This window comes from Alosa alosa, chromosome 6 (assembly GCF_017589495.1).
Source record: "Alosa alosa isolate M-15738 ecotype Scorff River chromosome 6, AALO_Geno_1.1, whole genome shotgun sequence".
NCBI classification, from domain to species: domain Eukaryota; kingdom Metazoa; phylum Chordata; class Actinopteri; order Clupeiformes; family Clupeidae; genus Alosa; species Alosa alosa.
This window is the reverse complement of record NC_063194.1, coordinates 10,347,996-10,361,709: the sequence shown is the minus strand read 5'-3', so window position 1 is coordinate 10,361,709 and position 13,714 is coordinate 10,347,996. Positions and strand designations below refer to the sequence as shown.

At 39.3% G+C, this 13,714-nt stretch overlaps 2 protein-coding genes across 5 annotated transcripts in view; both read left to right on the top strand.

Annotated features, from left to right (window-relative positions):
• The first annotated feature begins 992 nt into the window (after positions 1-992).
• syngr2a (synaptogyrin 2a) lies at positions 993-11,233 on the top strand. 2 transcript variants are annotated; one of them, XM_048246800.1, is made up of 5 exons: positions 993-1,110; positions 1,204-1,304; positions 3,496-3,733; positions 8,845-8,981; positions 9,461-11,233. In XM_048246800.1, the coding sequence occupies exons 2-5, from the start codon at positions 1,206-1,208 to the stop codon at positions 9,638-9,640; spliced, it is 654 nt and encodes a 217-aa protein (XP_048102757.1). In that variant the 5' UTR covers positions 993-1,110; positions 1,204-1,205; the 3' UTR covers positions 9,641-11,233. The 2 variants fall into 2 exon arrangements, with proteins under 2 accessions (XP_048102757.1, XP_048102756.1); XM_048246799.1 differs by having other exon boundaries at positions 1,055-1,304.
• Positions 11,234-13,110: 1,877 nt separating this feature from the next.
• cant1a (calcium activated nucleotidase 1a) overlaps positions 13,111-13,714 on the top strand; it is an 8,757-nt gene continuing 8,153 nt past the window's right edge. The window contains exon 1 of one of the 3 annotated variants that reach the window (XM_048246746.1): positions 13,111-13,328. In XM_048246746.1, the coding sequence (XP_048102703.1) occupies position 13,328 (1 nt within the window). In that variant the 5' untranslated portion in view covers positions 13,111-13,327. Of the gene's footprint in view, positions 13,329-13,389 lie in introns of those variants that run through there. The other 2 variants (XM_048246749.1, XM_048246747.1) reach the window with 2 other exon arrangements.

The window sequence follows — 13,714 nt, the reverse complement described above, 5'->3', positions numbered from 1 at the left end:
CTTGATTTATTTCCCTTACTGAGATAAGTAGAAACACTCTCACAAAAAGCAATGAACAGAAAAGAAATCCCTTCAGGGGCTGAACAGCAGACCTCACAAGTCTGAAAAATCATTTTGGTTCTCATTTTCTCTTTATACTGCAGCACCACCCAGAGATAAATATTGGGAGTGCACCGACTTGCATAATTTTCTTGACCTTGCTTGCACACTACAGGATTCTTAAAGTTTCCTTGGAAATTTTATAGTGATACAGTCTAGTATGGAAACACACAGCCTTCTTTTCACACACAAAATGGGACAAGGTCGACGATATTCAGGGCATTGGGCACAGACTATAGGCATGTGGGCGCCTACCACATGCTGACACTGTCGAGAATCAATCATACAGTCAGATAACCTGCTGCCTAACCCACTCAGATTTTGAGAGAAATATTATTGTAAAAAAGAAGGCTAAATAGGCCTACTTTGAAATAAGTTCAGCTCTCTTTCAACAACTGTGAAGGCTATGACTATCAGTGACTGTCGAGTCAAAATAGATAGGGTGAAAAAACGCAGCCTAACAAAAAGACGAATCTTTAAAACAACAAAAAATTTGATGAAAAATAGAAAATCAACCAGTTGGTCTCGGCCTATTGTCTGGTAGAGGGTCTCTAAGACTAACAAGATGATTGTTCCTATTATCTTGATCTGACGGATAAGAGTTTATGTCCGGTTAAGATGGCAGTCAAGAAAAAGCAGTTTGATTATTAACCAGGCTTGGCTCGACACAGTCCTTTGTATGCTCTCTTGTTTAATGAGGGTGGTGGAGCAGTTCTCAGACATAAAGACATCATTGATCACCAATCTGAGTTGAAGCATATGCATTTGGTTTAATTTTTCTTTTCATAGAATATTAAACCAAAGCAATGCATCTTCATATTATTTCCTATGATGATTAAGCACAGCCTTGATCAAAATGGCAAATCGAAAGTGGCTAAAGTTGTTGCTCGGAGTTGTAGGCAAAGCGACCGATCCTGGATCAGCACGAAACGTCAGTGACAAGTGACGTGTTGTTCAGAGGGGTGGTTCAACGGCAGCTGTGACTGAGGAAACGAAAACCAGAACAGACAAGCAAGTCATTTGACAAGCTCTCGCACAAATTCCAATTCTCAACAATTACATTTCAAGGCTTGGCTGTAAAGCAACACCACTGTTTATCTGCAGGTATGGAGTCCGGTGCATATGGGGCCTCGCTGGCAGGAGGTTCCTTCGACTTATTGGGTTTTGTTAAACAACCTCAAACTGTTGTCCGCCTGTTGAGTTGGGTGAGTCACCATCTCTCTCTCTCTGCTACCTAACTTAGCCAACTTTTGTAAGTAACGTTGTTACTTGGCTCAACTCATGTTTGACACCAACATCAACCAAATAACTGAAACATGTTTAAAGGTGGAAACTGGAAAGCATTACTAGCATTGCTAGCTCAGTTGGCTGGATAGATGACCAGGCAACTTTGCCTACCGTGTTAGCTACCTAGCTACGGATATGTTACTTTTGCGACGTTTGACAGCCATTGTAACTTGAGATTATTACCTCGTGACAGTTTGCTAATAAGTGAGGGACCAGACAGCTTCCAACATTTCATAGTAAGGTTATAGTGTTTACAACAACATCAACGTTAAGTTACTGATTTGGAACGTCAGACCAACACACTGAATGTGCAACTTTAACGTTGACAGTAACGTAAGCTAAAGTTAACGAAGTTAAATCCCAAGGCAAAAATATATATTTTAATTTAGGAATAACGTTAGTAATTACATTAAGTTAGTTACTATTTTACATACTAATTGCAAGGGGTATATACGTTTTCGTGCGGAACATAATCTCGTGAATGCTACTGTCAAAGTGTGTGAAACTTTTCTCAACTGGTTGCATGAAGGATAATTTAGATAAACATTGGAAAATCATCAAAAAAATGGCTTCCCCTTAACCAATGTCAACCAGAACGTAACGTTAGACGGTTTTTTTTCCTTCACGTGAACTGTCGCTGTGTCTCACTTCTCGTCAGTGGTTTAGTTCGGTTTTCCCCTAACATTTCCTAGCGTGATTTGTTTAATAATAATAAAAAAAAAAGTCCAGATTAATTCTCTGATTTGTACAAAAACCGTAATGTAACGTTAATACGGAACATTACATCATAATAATTACAAAAGCACGATGCAGCTTCAATCAGATGGGCAAATAACCATTGACCTCTGTAAACCAAGATTCTAAGATCTTTGGTGTAAAAGTAATCTGTTGCTTATAGCCACATCCTCCACAGAGAAAGTGTGGTTGTCTATCCTTTGCTAAGAGACATCAGACATGGGTGGCTGTTTGATTTTGCAGTGACCACCTTCCAATGGAAACAGTTACAGTTAGCTTGTTTTTTTGTTTTTAAATCATATTCTGCTGCTTTAAAGGGCAAAGCCTGTAGTTAAAATCCTTGTGTCTATTAGACTGTTCACAACTTTAGAATGATTGTCACAAATGTAAACTGACAATTTTGGATCTTAAACAGAAGTGATTAGCTAACATGCCTGGCTCCATGGGTTGTGTTTTTTTCCCTGTTACAAAGTCTTTCAGGATAATGAGTGGCATTATCCAGTTATCTTCAGTAACCCATATTGTATAATTTTACTTTGAGTGCTAATTTAGAAAAGGGGAAAATAATGACATCAACTGCACATTTAGTGACAAGATAGAGTAATGTCCCTTGTATTAGCCGCATTGTGTATAAACCACAGAACAGTGTTTTAAGCAAATAATACTAAAACATGTATTAACTGCACCCGTGTATTAACCTCAGTGCCCAATATCCCAATGAATCAGAATGAAGAAAAAAAATGCATTCCCATGTATAGCCCGCCCCATGTATTAACCTCATAGCTGAAGAAATTTAACAAAAACAATGTATAAACCTTGATTAATAGTCGTGAAATGACGATAAATCTTAAACACTAAAAGTCACTACTGCACTACTACCAATTCACCACACAACATTCACAGGGAATTCTGCACAAAGAGAAGCATCAGGATGCAATTTGCCTATTTCCCTTTTGATGGTCCTGATTGTGCTGAGCTTACAGAGTAGTTTCAAATTTGCTGCACTAGCTTATCTTATTGTTGTTTCTCACACCACCTCTGCAGCAATGGGGCTAAAGATAGTATGGTCCTCATTAAATAGAAAAGTTCTCTAAGCCATTTCTCACGTTCTTCCTCTTTTCCTTCCTCGTTCCTCCCTACCTATGCATCCACGTTCCTCTGTTAATTCTGCATTGTTTCATTTGTGTGAGCTAGAGCTGGAGAGTTGTGTATGATATGAGTAAATGCTACACAATGGCAAAATCTACACAAAGGCCTATTCAGCAAGTCTTCATTATGTGAGATTGGGCTAATGTAGTAGTTTTTTAAAGCGTTTCTCATAAATTAAATAAAATTTGTTTTCGGCTGTTGAGAAGTCTTATGTATGTTCCACAGCTCTGCGCCATCGTGGTGTTTGCCACTATCACAGCAGAGGGCTATGTGAATACAGATAAGGACCCGCAGGAAAAGTGCATGTTCAATACGAATGACAGCGCCTGCAGCTACGCAGTGGGTATTGGTGTGCTGGCCTTTCTCGCATGTGTGGCCTTCCTAGTGCTGGACGTTTATTTACATCAGACGAGCAATGCCAAGGAGAGGAAGATGATTGTCATGGCCGATCTAATCTTCTCTGGTAAGAGATCTCCGTATCATTTGAAAGAAAAGTATTATGTTAATTTACAGTCATATCTACAGTGCCCTCCACAATTTTTGGCACCCCTGGTAAAGTTGACAAAAAACAGGGATATAAAAAAAAATCTTTGAGTGATTTATCGTAATCTCACAATGAAAACAATAAGGAAAAATCCAACCTTTTTGTTTTACAAAAACACATGCCACAATTATTGGCATCCCTAGAAAGTCTTATAAACAAAATGTAATAGAAGCTTTTTTCCATTTACAGTGTATTGCAACATTATTCACCCCATGGTAAAGTTGACTAAAAAGAGGAATAAAAAATTCATCTTTTGGAAATGGATCTTAATGCCTTAATTTAAAAAATGAGGAAAAATCCAACCTTTAAGGACACCAATTTTCTTTGTGAATGAATAATATATCGTAAATAAATAAATGTTTAAAATACAGGGTGCATAAGTATTAAACCTGTGTTGAATTCCCATAGAGGCAGGCACATTTTTATTTTTAAAGGCCAGTTATTTCATGGATCCAGGATATTATGCATCCTGATAAAGTTCCCTTGGCCTTTGGAATTAAAATAGCCCCACATAATCACATACCCTTCACCATACCTAGAGATTGACATGGTGTTATTTCAGTTAGCCTATTAGCTGGTTTGATTTGCATTGAGCTCAGCTAATAGGTTAACTGAAATAACACCATTTCACAATATAATTTTTTTTAATTAACACATTAAGATCAATTTCCAAAAGATGGATTTTTATTCCTCTTTTTAGTCAACTTTAGCATAAGGGTGAATACTTTAGCAAGGCACTGTATAACTTATTTGTGTCAATCAGAGTGTCTGTGAATGTTTAGCAGTAATGCATGACTTTTCCTTTTTCATTAAAGTACGAAAATAAAGTGACACAGAGGTGAAATCCTGCAGTCATTTTTTCAACATTGAAAAGACGAGAATACATTCAAATAAAAGGAAAGTGTGTTGACCTTTGTAAGTCAGGGAATGGTTATAAAACGTAGGTACTTGGACAAAGATCCATGTTTATCTTGTCTCCGCACACAGTGAGGAGGATGGTAAGAGAGGCAAAAAAAAAAAAATCCATAAGAATCCCTATTGGAGAGTTACAGAAAACAGTGTTACTTTGGGGTCACCAGAGGTCAGTAAACCAAAACACATGTCAAGGTCAAGACAAAAAATTGTTGTCCCTCTCTATCTTCAAAACAGCCCTCTCTATCTTCAAAAAACTCTTGAAGACACAACTCCTCCAAGAATACCTCCTCTCCTAGCGCTTCTGACAACCTCACACACCTTAAGACAGCGTTTCCAGGTGGGGCGCGAACTGACGTGAAAAACATTTTATTTTATTTTTTTTATCTGTAGCCTGGGCCCAGGTAGCACCCGATGCGCAATGGACGCACTGTGTTATTCACAGGGAAGCGCTCGTGTCAAGGCAGCTTAGTTAGTCCCGACCTACATGAGATTTTGAACGTTGTTGTGAGAGTGGGGAATTTCATCAAAACCCAGCCCTTAAAAGCGCATCTATTCTCCGCTTCTATGAAGAGATGGTAGCTGACCAAAAGGCTGTACTGTTTCACAGCAAGGCAAGGTGGCTTTCGAGGTAAAGTGCTGTCGCTACGCGTGTTTGAGCTCGAGTAAGCCTCTTCTTGGAGCAAGAGCGCATGTTTGAATCTGCAAGCCACGTTCACTAATGAACATTTCTTGTGAAGCTGGCCTATCTTAGCGATATATTTGATATATCTTAGCGATACATTTGAGTTAAATGTCCAGTTACAAGGCAAAAGACAAGCACCTACCTCAACTAGCAAATAAGATTACTGCATTCACCAAAAACTTGAGTATGGGACAGCCTCGATCGCGACAGTATTATGCCTTTGAGATTTCTGGAGCGAAATCGCTGAAATGTCTGATTGGGAGCCACTCTTGTGATCCCATGTATTAAACAGTAGGCCTACATCACATCCCTGCAAAGTTTATTTCAAAAATATTTCCCAACCAGCGGTGCTCAGTATGACCGGATTATGGATCCATTTAATGCAGCATGTTGGTATTTCATATTGTACAATGCTGTAAAATGGCCTATGCTTCCTAATATGTTGCTGGAAAACAGAAATATGTGTGTTTTATATATTTATTTATTATTATATCTGCAGCACCAGCTGATTTTAACTCTGTTGAAGAGGATATATTTAGAACTTGTCATTATTTCAATAAATTTAACAATTTTAAGCTTGATCTACCACTTTCTTAGAGCGATGAGGGACAGTTGGGGCTCGAGAATGCCCCCTTGATCAAAGTGGGGAATGAAAGAAAAAGTTTGAGAACCACTGATCTAGTTTGTTAACTACCACAGTCACGAGTTGGGTCGCGATAGTCTGTCATTTTTAAAAAAAGTGGGTCCCCAGAAAAAAAGTTTGAGAGACACTGCCTTAAGGAGCTTGCACACTGCGCCAACGCCAACAAACACCAACAGTTGGGTCGGTGTGGGCCGGCCGTCTGTTTGGAGTCGTTAAGAGTTTGACATGACAGTTGGTTTTATGAACATTCTAAAGCAGGGGTGTCAAACATAAGGCCCGGGGGCCAGATCAGGCCCGCCAGCAAGATTCAGGTGGCCCCCAGAGAAAAAAAAGATATTTACATCCAGTTGCGTAATAAGCAATATCTCTATGATATGATAAATTAACCATCCTCAAGAAGGAAGTAGCGGAAAAAACTGACATGGATGTAAGGTATTTTAAGAGGAAAACAGCGGTATACGACAGCAGTACATGACTTGTACTAGTTTGCTCATAAGTGGGTATAGTAAAGAAGTATATCATCTATCAACACTCTTATACCCATGCAGAAGAATGATAATGACCACGACAATGACGGCCCCCGTGAGGTCTCATTCCAACAAGTCCGGCCCACTGCCTGATATGAGTTTGACACCCCTGTTCTAAAGACTACCACCAAGAGCTGCCAACTTTAGAATGTTGGAGTTTGTTGGTATTTGTTGGAGCAGTGTGCAAGCTCCTTAATACGCCCACACTCGTTCCCCTCTTCCCTCCACCCACTCCACTTCCCTCTCTTCTCTTCTATCTCCTCTTCTACCCCTTACCCTCCTCCATACTGCTACTAGTACTTAATATGTAGGCACTCCTATCCTCTAGGACTGGTATTGACAGATACAGTGATAAACTCCTATTTATATTTTCCTCTGCACTGTAGTTAAATGTTATTCTAAGGCTGTAGCTGTAGCCTTGTAGTTTAAATGTTAAGATGCTTAAATGTTAAAGGGATATTCCACCATTTGGGGAATTACACTCATTTTCCACCTCCCCTTGAGTTAACAATTGATTTTTACCTTTCTCCACTTCATCCAGCCGTTCATTAGCATCTCGCCTGCTAGCATCACGTTTAAAAGTTAAAAAGATTTCCGGCAATTTTCCTATTTAAAACGTGTAATAAGACCAACGGAAAATGAAACATAGCGATTTTTCGAGGCTGATTTGACATGGAACTATACTGTCATTCAGGCGTGATAATCCAGTCACTAATTTCAAATTCATCTGCAGCTCAACCTTGTTGCTGGAAGTTAGCCTACGAGGACTATTTTCAGGTGCTGCATGATATCATTGTGCTGCTGCGCCCATGGTGTTCCATGATTATTACGCTGGAATGACAGTATAGTTCCATGTCAAATCAGCCTAGAAAATCGCCACGTTTCATTTTCCGTTGGTCTTATTACACTTTCTAACTTGAGAGGAGACAAGTTTTAAATAGGAAAATGACCGGATATCTTAGTCACTTTTAAAGGGATACCAGGCAAGCCTGATGCTTTTTCTCTACGAAGCTCCCCCTATCGTATGTACGTGTCGATACATGTGCAAGCCTCAGGCTCTGCCATTATTCACACGTTTGCAACAATCACTAGTGTTTCATTAGCCTGCTGGGGATGCAGGATGTAAACTGATCCTGCTTCTCGCGATGTCTGAGACTTTGTGAGACTGAAGGTCGGCGGGTAGGATACACCGAATTTGCAAGTGGGATATTCTTCCTACAGGCAGTAGGGGCGGGCGAGAGAATCTTCATTCACCCTGTAATGAGTCATTTAACCATATACCGACTTACGAAGATGATTAATTAACACGAAAATGTTGCCTGGTGTCCCTTTAAACGTGATGCTAGGAGGCGAGAAGCTAACGGTCTAATCAGATTCAATGATCTATGCTAGGCTGGAGCTAAAAGTGGTATCGCTAGACTCAGAGAACGGCTGGATGAACTGGAGAAAGGTAAAAATCAATTGTTAACTCAAGGGGAGGTGGAAAATGAGTGTAATTCCCCAAATGGTGGAATATCCCTTTAATAGCTTGAATGTGTTAAATGTTGAAAAAAATATAAATAAAAATAAAAAAATAGCTTGAATGTTATTCTATTGTTGTTGCTCTTGTCTATATCTTAAATCTAAAAATGCTTAAATGTTAATAGCCTAAATGTTATTCCATTCCACAAATGTAAATGATCATAAAATCCAGCTTCTGCCATTGCCATCTCAGTGCCCTGATCTAAACTCAAAGGAAAAACAGTGGGGTGAGTCAAAGAGGAAAATGCAGAAGTCCGGACCTATGATTCTGGATGACCAGGAGAGATGTTGTACAGAGGAATGGTCTAAAATCCCTCACCTTGTATTCTCCAACTTTATGGGAAGCCGTAGAGGAAGATTACAAGCTGTTTGATTGGGAAAGAGAGGCTTAATATAACAATACTTAATATAAGTATTAAATGCAGGGGTGGCAATAATTGTGGCAATTGTCTTTTTGTCAAAAATATGAGTTGTTTTTTTGCTTCTCCAGAATAAATTTCCTTACCTTCCAAGATTAGATTTTTCCTCATTGTTTTCATTGTGACACCAAGGTAAATTGCATAAAAATGTTTTTTTTTTTTTAAATACCTCTTTTTTACTTTACCAGGGGTGCCAATAGTTGTGTGGAGGGCACTGTAAAGCAGTCTTTCAAGTTGTTAATCTTGTCTCACGTATGAAAGTTGATCTGCGGTCAAGTGCAGTTGAGAGACTAACTCCCCCTTTGGCTCCTTTTATTCCTCAGGTGCGTGGACGTTCTTGTGGTTTGTGTGTTTCTGTCTGTTGGCCAATCAGTGGTCTCACACAATAGAAACAGACCATTTTCCTGCTGATGCGGCCCGAGCTGCCATCGCCTTCTCCTTCTTCTCCATTGCTTGCTGGGTAATCCCGACTCCTCCGTTCACCTCTCTTTCTCTTGCACCTCCTTATCTCTCTTATATTGTCCCTAGTCATGTTAACTCAGTCACTGATCTATAGTTTGGCAAACGTTTCCTGTGGAAATGACATGTTATTACACTTTTATCTCAATAGGTTGAAAATTGAAAGAAGTATTTGTTATTTAGCTATGAGCTTTCCACTGGAACTTCTGGTCTTTCATTAAACTTGCATATACCAGAATTACCTAGAATTTACATGTATAAATACAACTGTGTATGTGTGAATATGAATAGAGGTTTTCCCAGTTGAGGTTTTACTATTGAGTACTATTGAGAAAATGCTGATTATGTACTCATGGCAATATTAAATGAAGGACCATAATTAGAACTTACTTGAGTACAAGGTGAGCATTCAGTCCCAGAACTGTGTGTTAATTGGGCTGTGATGATGAGCCGTTGAGTGACCCGTGCCCTCTTTCCCAGGCTGTGTTGGCCTACTTCTCACTGCTGCGCTACCAGCAGGGCGTGACCGAGCTGTCCTCCAGCTACACTGACCCTGCGCAAGACCACAGCACCCCTTACCCGCCTCAGGGCTACCAGCAGTCGCCCTTCGGCCAAAATCAGATGCCGGGAGGAACAGAGTACACCCCGCCAAATTACTGAGTGGAAAGCCGGCTGGTCACGTGACTTGGCGGCGGGCAGGGAGTGGTCTCAAATGAAGAGCAGCTGAGCGACGGCGACTGATGGTCGCACTCCACTGCTGGTGCCTCTTTCTTGCACTGCTTCAAGCCCCGGCTGAAACGCTGCACAGTGTGTGTGTGTTCGTGTGTGTGTGTGAGAGAGAGATTGGGTGTGCTTATACGCCGGTGTGCTCACTTTCTTCCAAGGGTAAATGTGTGCTTTGTTTTCCTTCATCGCCTTTATTTATACACTTGTACGCCCTGAAAACGGCAAGCCACCAGTGTCTGCATGTGTTGTGAGAGAAGGCGAACGGTTTGTGCTGCTTTTTCAGTTGGGCGTTAGTAGACAACAGAGTGTGGGGTGTGGACACTACTACTGACAAGCCAAATTTGCCTCTTAGCTCACTGCCACCTTTGATTGCAAGGTAATCAGATTTGATATAAAGAATAACAAGATTTAATTAACTCTTATGATTAAAGTAGTAAGCTTCTCTCACCCTTTAGTTACAGTTAATAGATTTCAAAGTTATTTTTTTTCCTTGTTTAAGGGTTCTGTAACGCCGTAGATGAATGTATTGTTTAATCATCCTTCAGTCCTTATCATTAATTTGTTTTCTAATGAGGGAGTACATATGCTTGTACATATTGCGTTTGTTTGCTGTAAACTACTTAAATATCATTGGAGTGATACTGCAATTCTAAATGAAATATTCTTGAGAATTGTTGACAGGAAGGCACATGAGAGCATGATCACAAAGCACATGTTAAATATGTTTAGACAATATGTTTAGGCAAAATAGAGGGACTAGTCCATTGCCCTATTTTAAATGCCACCAAAGAGGCCTTAAGCTGTTGGCACAGCTATTAGACCACTGAACAAATTAGGGATATGCTTAAAACCTGTGGATTATTCTGTATGCCAGTCACTGGAAGTTGCCATTATAACTCAGTGCCATTTGTCACCTTAAGTGCTGTTTCCCACTGAAGTCACTTTGTGCACAGTAGAAAACACTGTATCTTTCATTTTCGTCAGGAGTTCTGGTATCTGGTAAGTCTATGCAATGTCTGAAAGTCAAATTTATGGTAAGAGTTATATTGTTCGTTCTGAAATTCAATTACAAAAAGATGATTAATACCAGGGCATATAGGTTTCTATATGGAAATTCTGCCCCCTCATTATTTCGCATCTTAAGAAACCATCCGTCTTGTTCTTTATTGATAGCTGATGTTTCAGTGTCCAGCACTAGATTTGAGGAATATGTGCCTTAAAAATGTGTTTTTTTTTGTTTTTTTTTTTACATTGTCATGTTTTCTCTTTAGTAAGTTAGAACAGATGGCTTTGTTTATTACGTTCAGTATGTTTGTGTGCCTTTTGAATACATTCTCACTATTGGGCTCCGAAAGTATGCTCTCAGTGTAATACTCTTGTATTTACATTTTTGATAAGTTTTGGTGGATTTCTGTTTTTTGGGGTTTCTCTTGACCTGAAGCCCCTGAAGTTTTTTTTTTTTTCATATTGTGCCTCAAATGTGTGTTGACCACTCAGCTGTTGCCAAATAAAGAGCAGTTTCATTCAGCCGGAGTTGTTCATATACTATCATAACTCAAGTGCACTTCATGGAGTTCTGCAAATTCTTTGCGAATACAATCGTGCATCTGCTTTGCCTAGTGACTTTAAAGTCTAAATTTGAATTCTTTCTGCATGTGATTACCAATTCTTTTGCTGTTTAAATGCAGATCAACAGAACACCAGATAGTCCATGTGCTGTTAGTCCCCTAACATCCTGAGGACCACAATGGAAACAAGCCTTTGGGCTTTACTGTGTTTTTATATCACTTTGAACACTTGATGTTCAATAAAGTTTTAATAAAAAAAATAGCTGGATGTACTAGCTTGTGCTTGGCTTTTCATATCAGGATTTTGGTAATAAAGACCTCCATGAGCAATTTAGCAATCCTAATCCAAGGGCCAAAGGTGCAAATAATATACTTTACCTGAACATAGCATTACTGTTACCGGCACAGGCAATGCAGAATACACAACACCTGCAAAGATACGAGAGAGAAATCAATTAACTATCGGTATCAATCAACTATCAGTATCGAATCAGTTGTCATTCAGGGATCACATACACACAAAAACACGAACAGAGCATACACCGAGATACACACAGATAATTAATTGCAATACAATTCAGAAATTATGAGGCTCCATATAGATACACAGTTACAACCTCATCGAGTGTATGTATGGGTGAACCCCTTAATACTATCTGAAAGTCAAGTCTCATAATATATTGGAAGCCTGGAATCAAGATAAACTCATTGGGAACTTCATCTGGACCAACATTTTCAGAACATCAAAAAATCCTGCACCTCAGTTTATAAGCTACAGTGTAACTTTATTGATTAATAGTAACCTATATTTTGCCATACAGAAATTTGAAAATGAAGCCATCTGTTAGCCCTGAATGCACTGAACTGGCAACATCTAGGATCAGGTCTATATAGCCTAGCCTATAGGCCTACATGCTGGAGGTGCCCCAACTTTGGTCTCGTTATTCTACAGTCGTAGGATTCACAGTTCTAAATTTATCATCTTATTTCTGTTTTCTTATGATCTATTTCCCTCTTTGCCCTACTAAATAAGTCTTTAAATATATTTGAGGGCCAGGCTAGTTCTAGCCTAGCCTACTTAAGGTGGGCTGATAAAAAAATATTGGGTGACCAAAATTATGCAGACTTTTGTTGGATTCTAGGCCTATTTGTTTTTTCTCATTGCATTCAACCAAGGCACACAGAAAACTATGTAAAAATCTATATTCCAAGTAGCCTATAGTTTGTTTTACAACTGCTTACAACCAATTTCATTTTTTTGTATTTATTATTTTATGTTATTGTTATTTTGTTTTATAAACTCTATATACAAATCCAACTATTGTGCACACAAAATGCCTCATATCTCTCCTGGAAAATAAAATAATCTCAGATATCAAAATGTGTCTGTCTGTACCATAGACTGTATACAGTCTATGGTCTGTATCAGCTTGCTACCAACATCGGCCTACTACATCATAGACTGTATAAAATACATACCGCTTAGCACTGCATGTTTGAGGCTGCACAACCTATGGGTAGCCCTGGAAGCAAATGTAATTTGCTGCCGCTAGGGTGCGTCTAGATTTCTAGGCTAGTCTATGGGCTGACTACCCTCCAAAAACATTCTTGACTTTGGTTGACAAGACACAATGTTGTCTCAAAAACTTGATATTTATTTAGGCACTTGTATATTTATTGAAAACGAATCTATATATGTATTATTATTCATAGGCATCATCACCTACTAGCGAAATTACTAGGCTACTTGCTTTTTGAGTGGCTGACCCAGAGCGGTAGATAAACAATCTTTTTCTATGGCTCTGGGCTGACCGATACGATACGATATGCGCAAAAGCTACGCAGCCATGTATACCGAGAACTCATTGACGTTGCATTGTCGTGTCAGCGCGAGAGGAAGTAACTCCATAGTGTACTGCCGTGTTGCCGTCAGTTGCCGTGTTGCAGGAAGAAGACCATCGAAAAGAGGGGCAATGGAGTGATAAATGCTCTTCACATCATCAGTAATTATATTTTCATAACACTGAAACGACACTTGGCGACAATTCGCTTGAGTAAGTATGTTTTGTTATGTAAGAGAGTGTCATGACAAACCTGAAAGAACATCTCAGTGCTGCTTCCTGAGGGGTCGCCTCATAGGCTACTCCTGGAAATGACATTGGTTTTTACAGGATTGCTTTGGTATAGTGATATGTCTCCTTTATGTAATAATGTGCTAATATGTACGTTTGAGATATCTATCAAATCTATCCTGTTTGTGACCATGATGCTGTTGCAAGTTACCATGGTTGTGCAGTGATCTCTTAGGTAAAAACACTCAATGGATCTAATTAAGTTAGCCTGCTAGTTTTCTGCAGGCATGAGCCATGGTCTTTTGAGGAAGAAAACCTTGAAATTAGCTATCTGGACAATTGCTAGCATATGGAAACGGATCTATGGA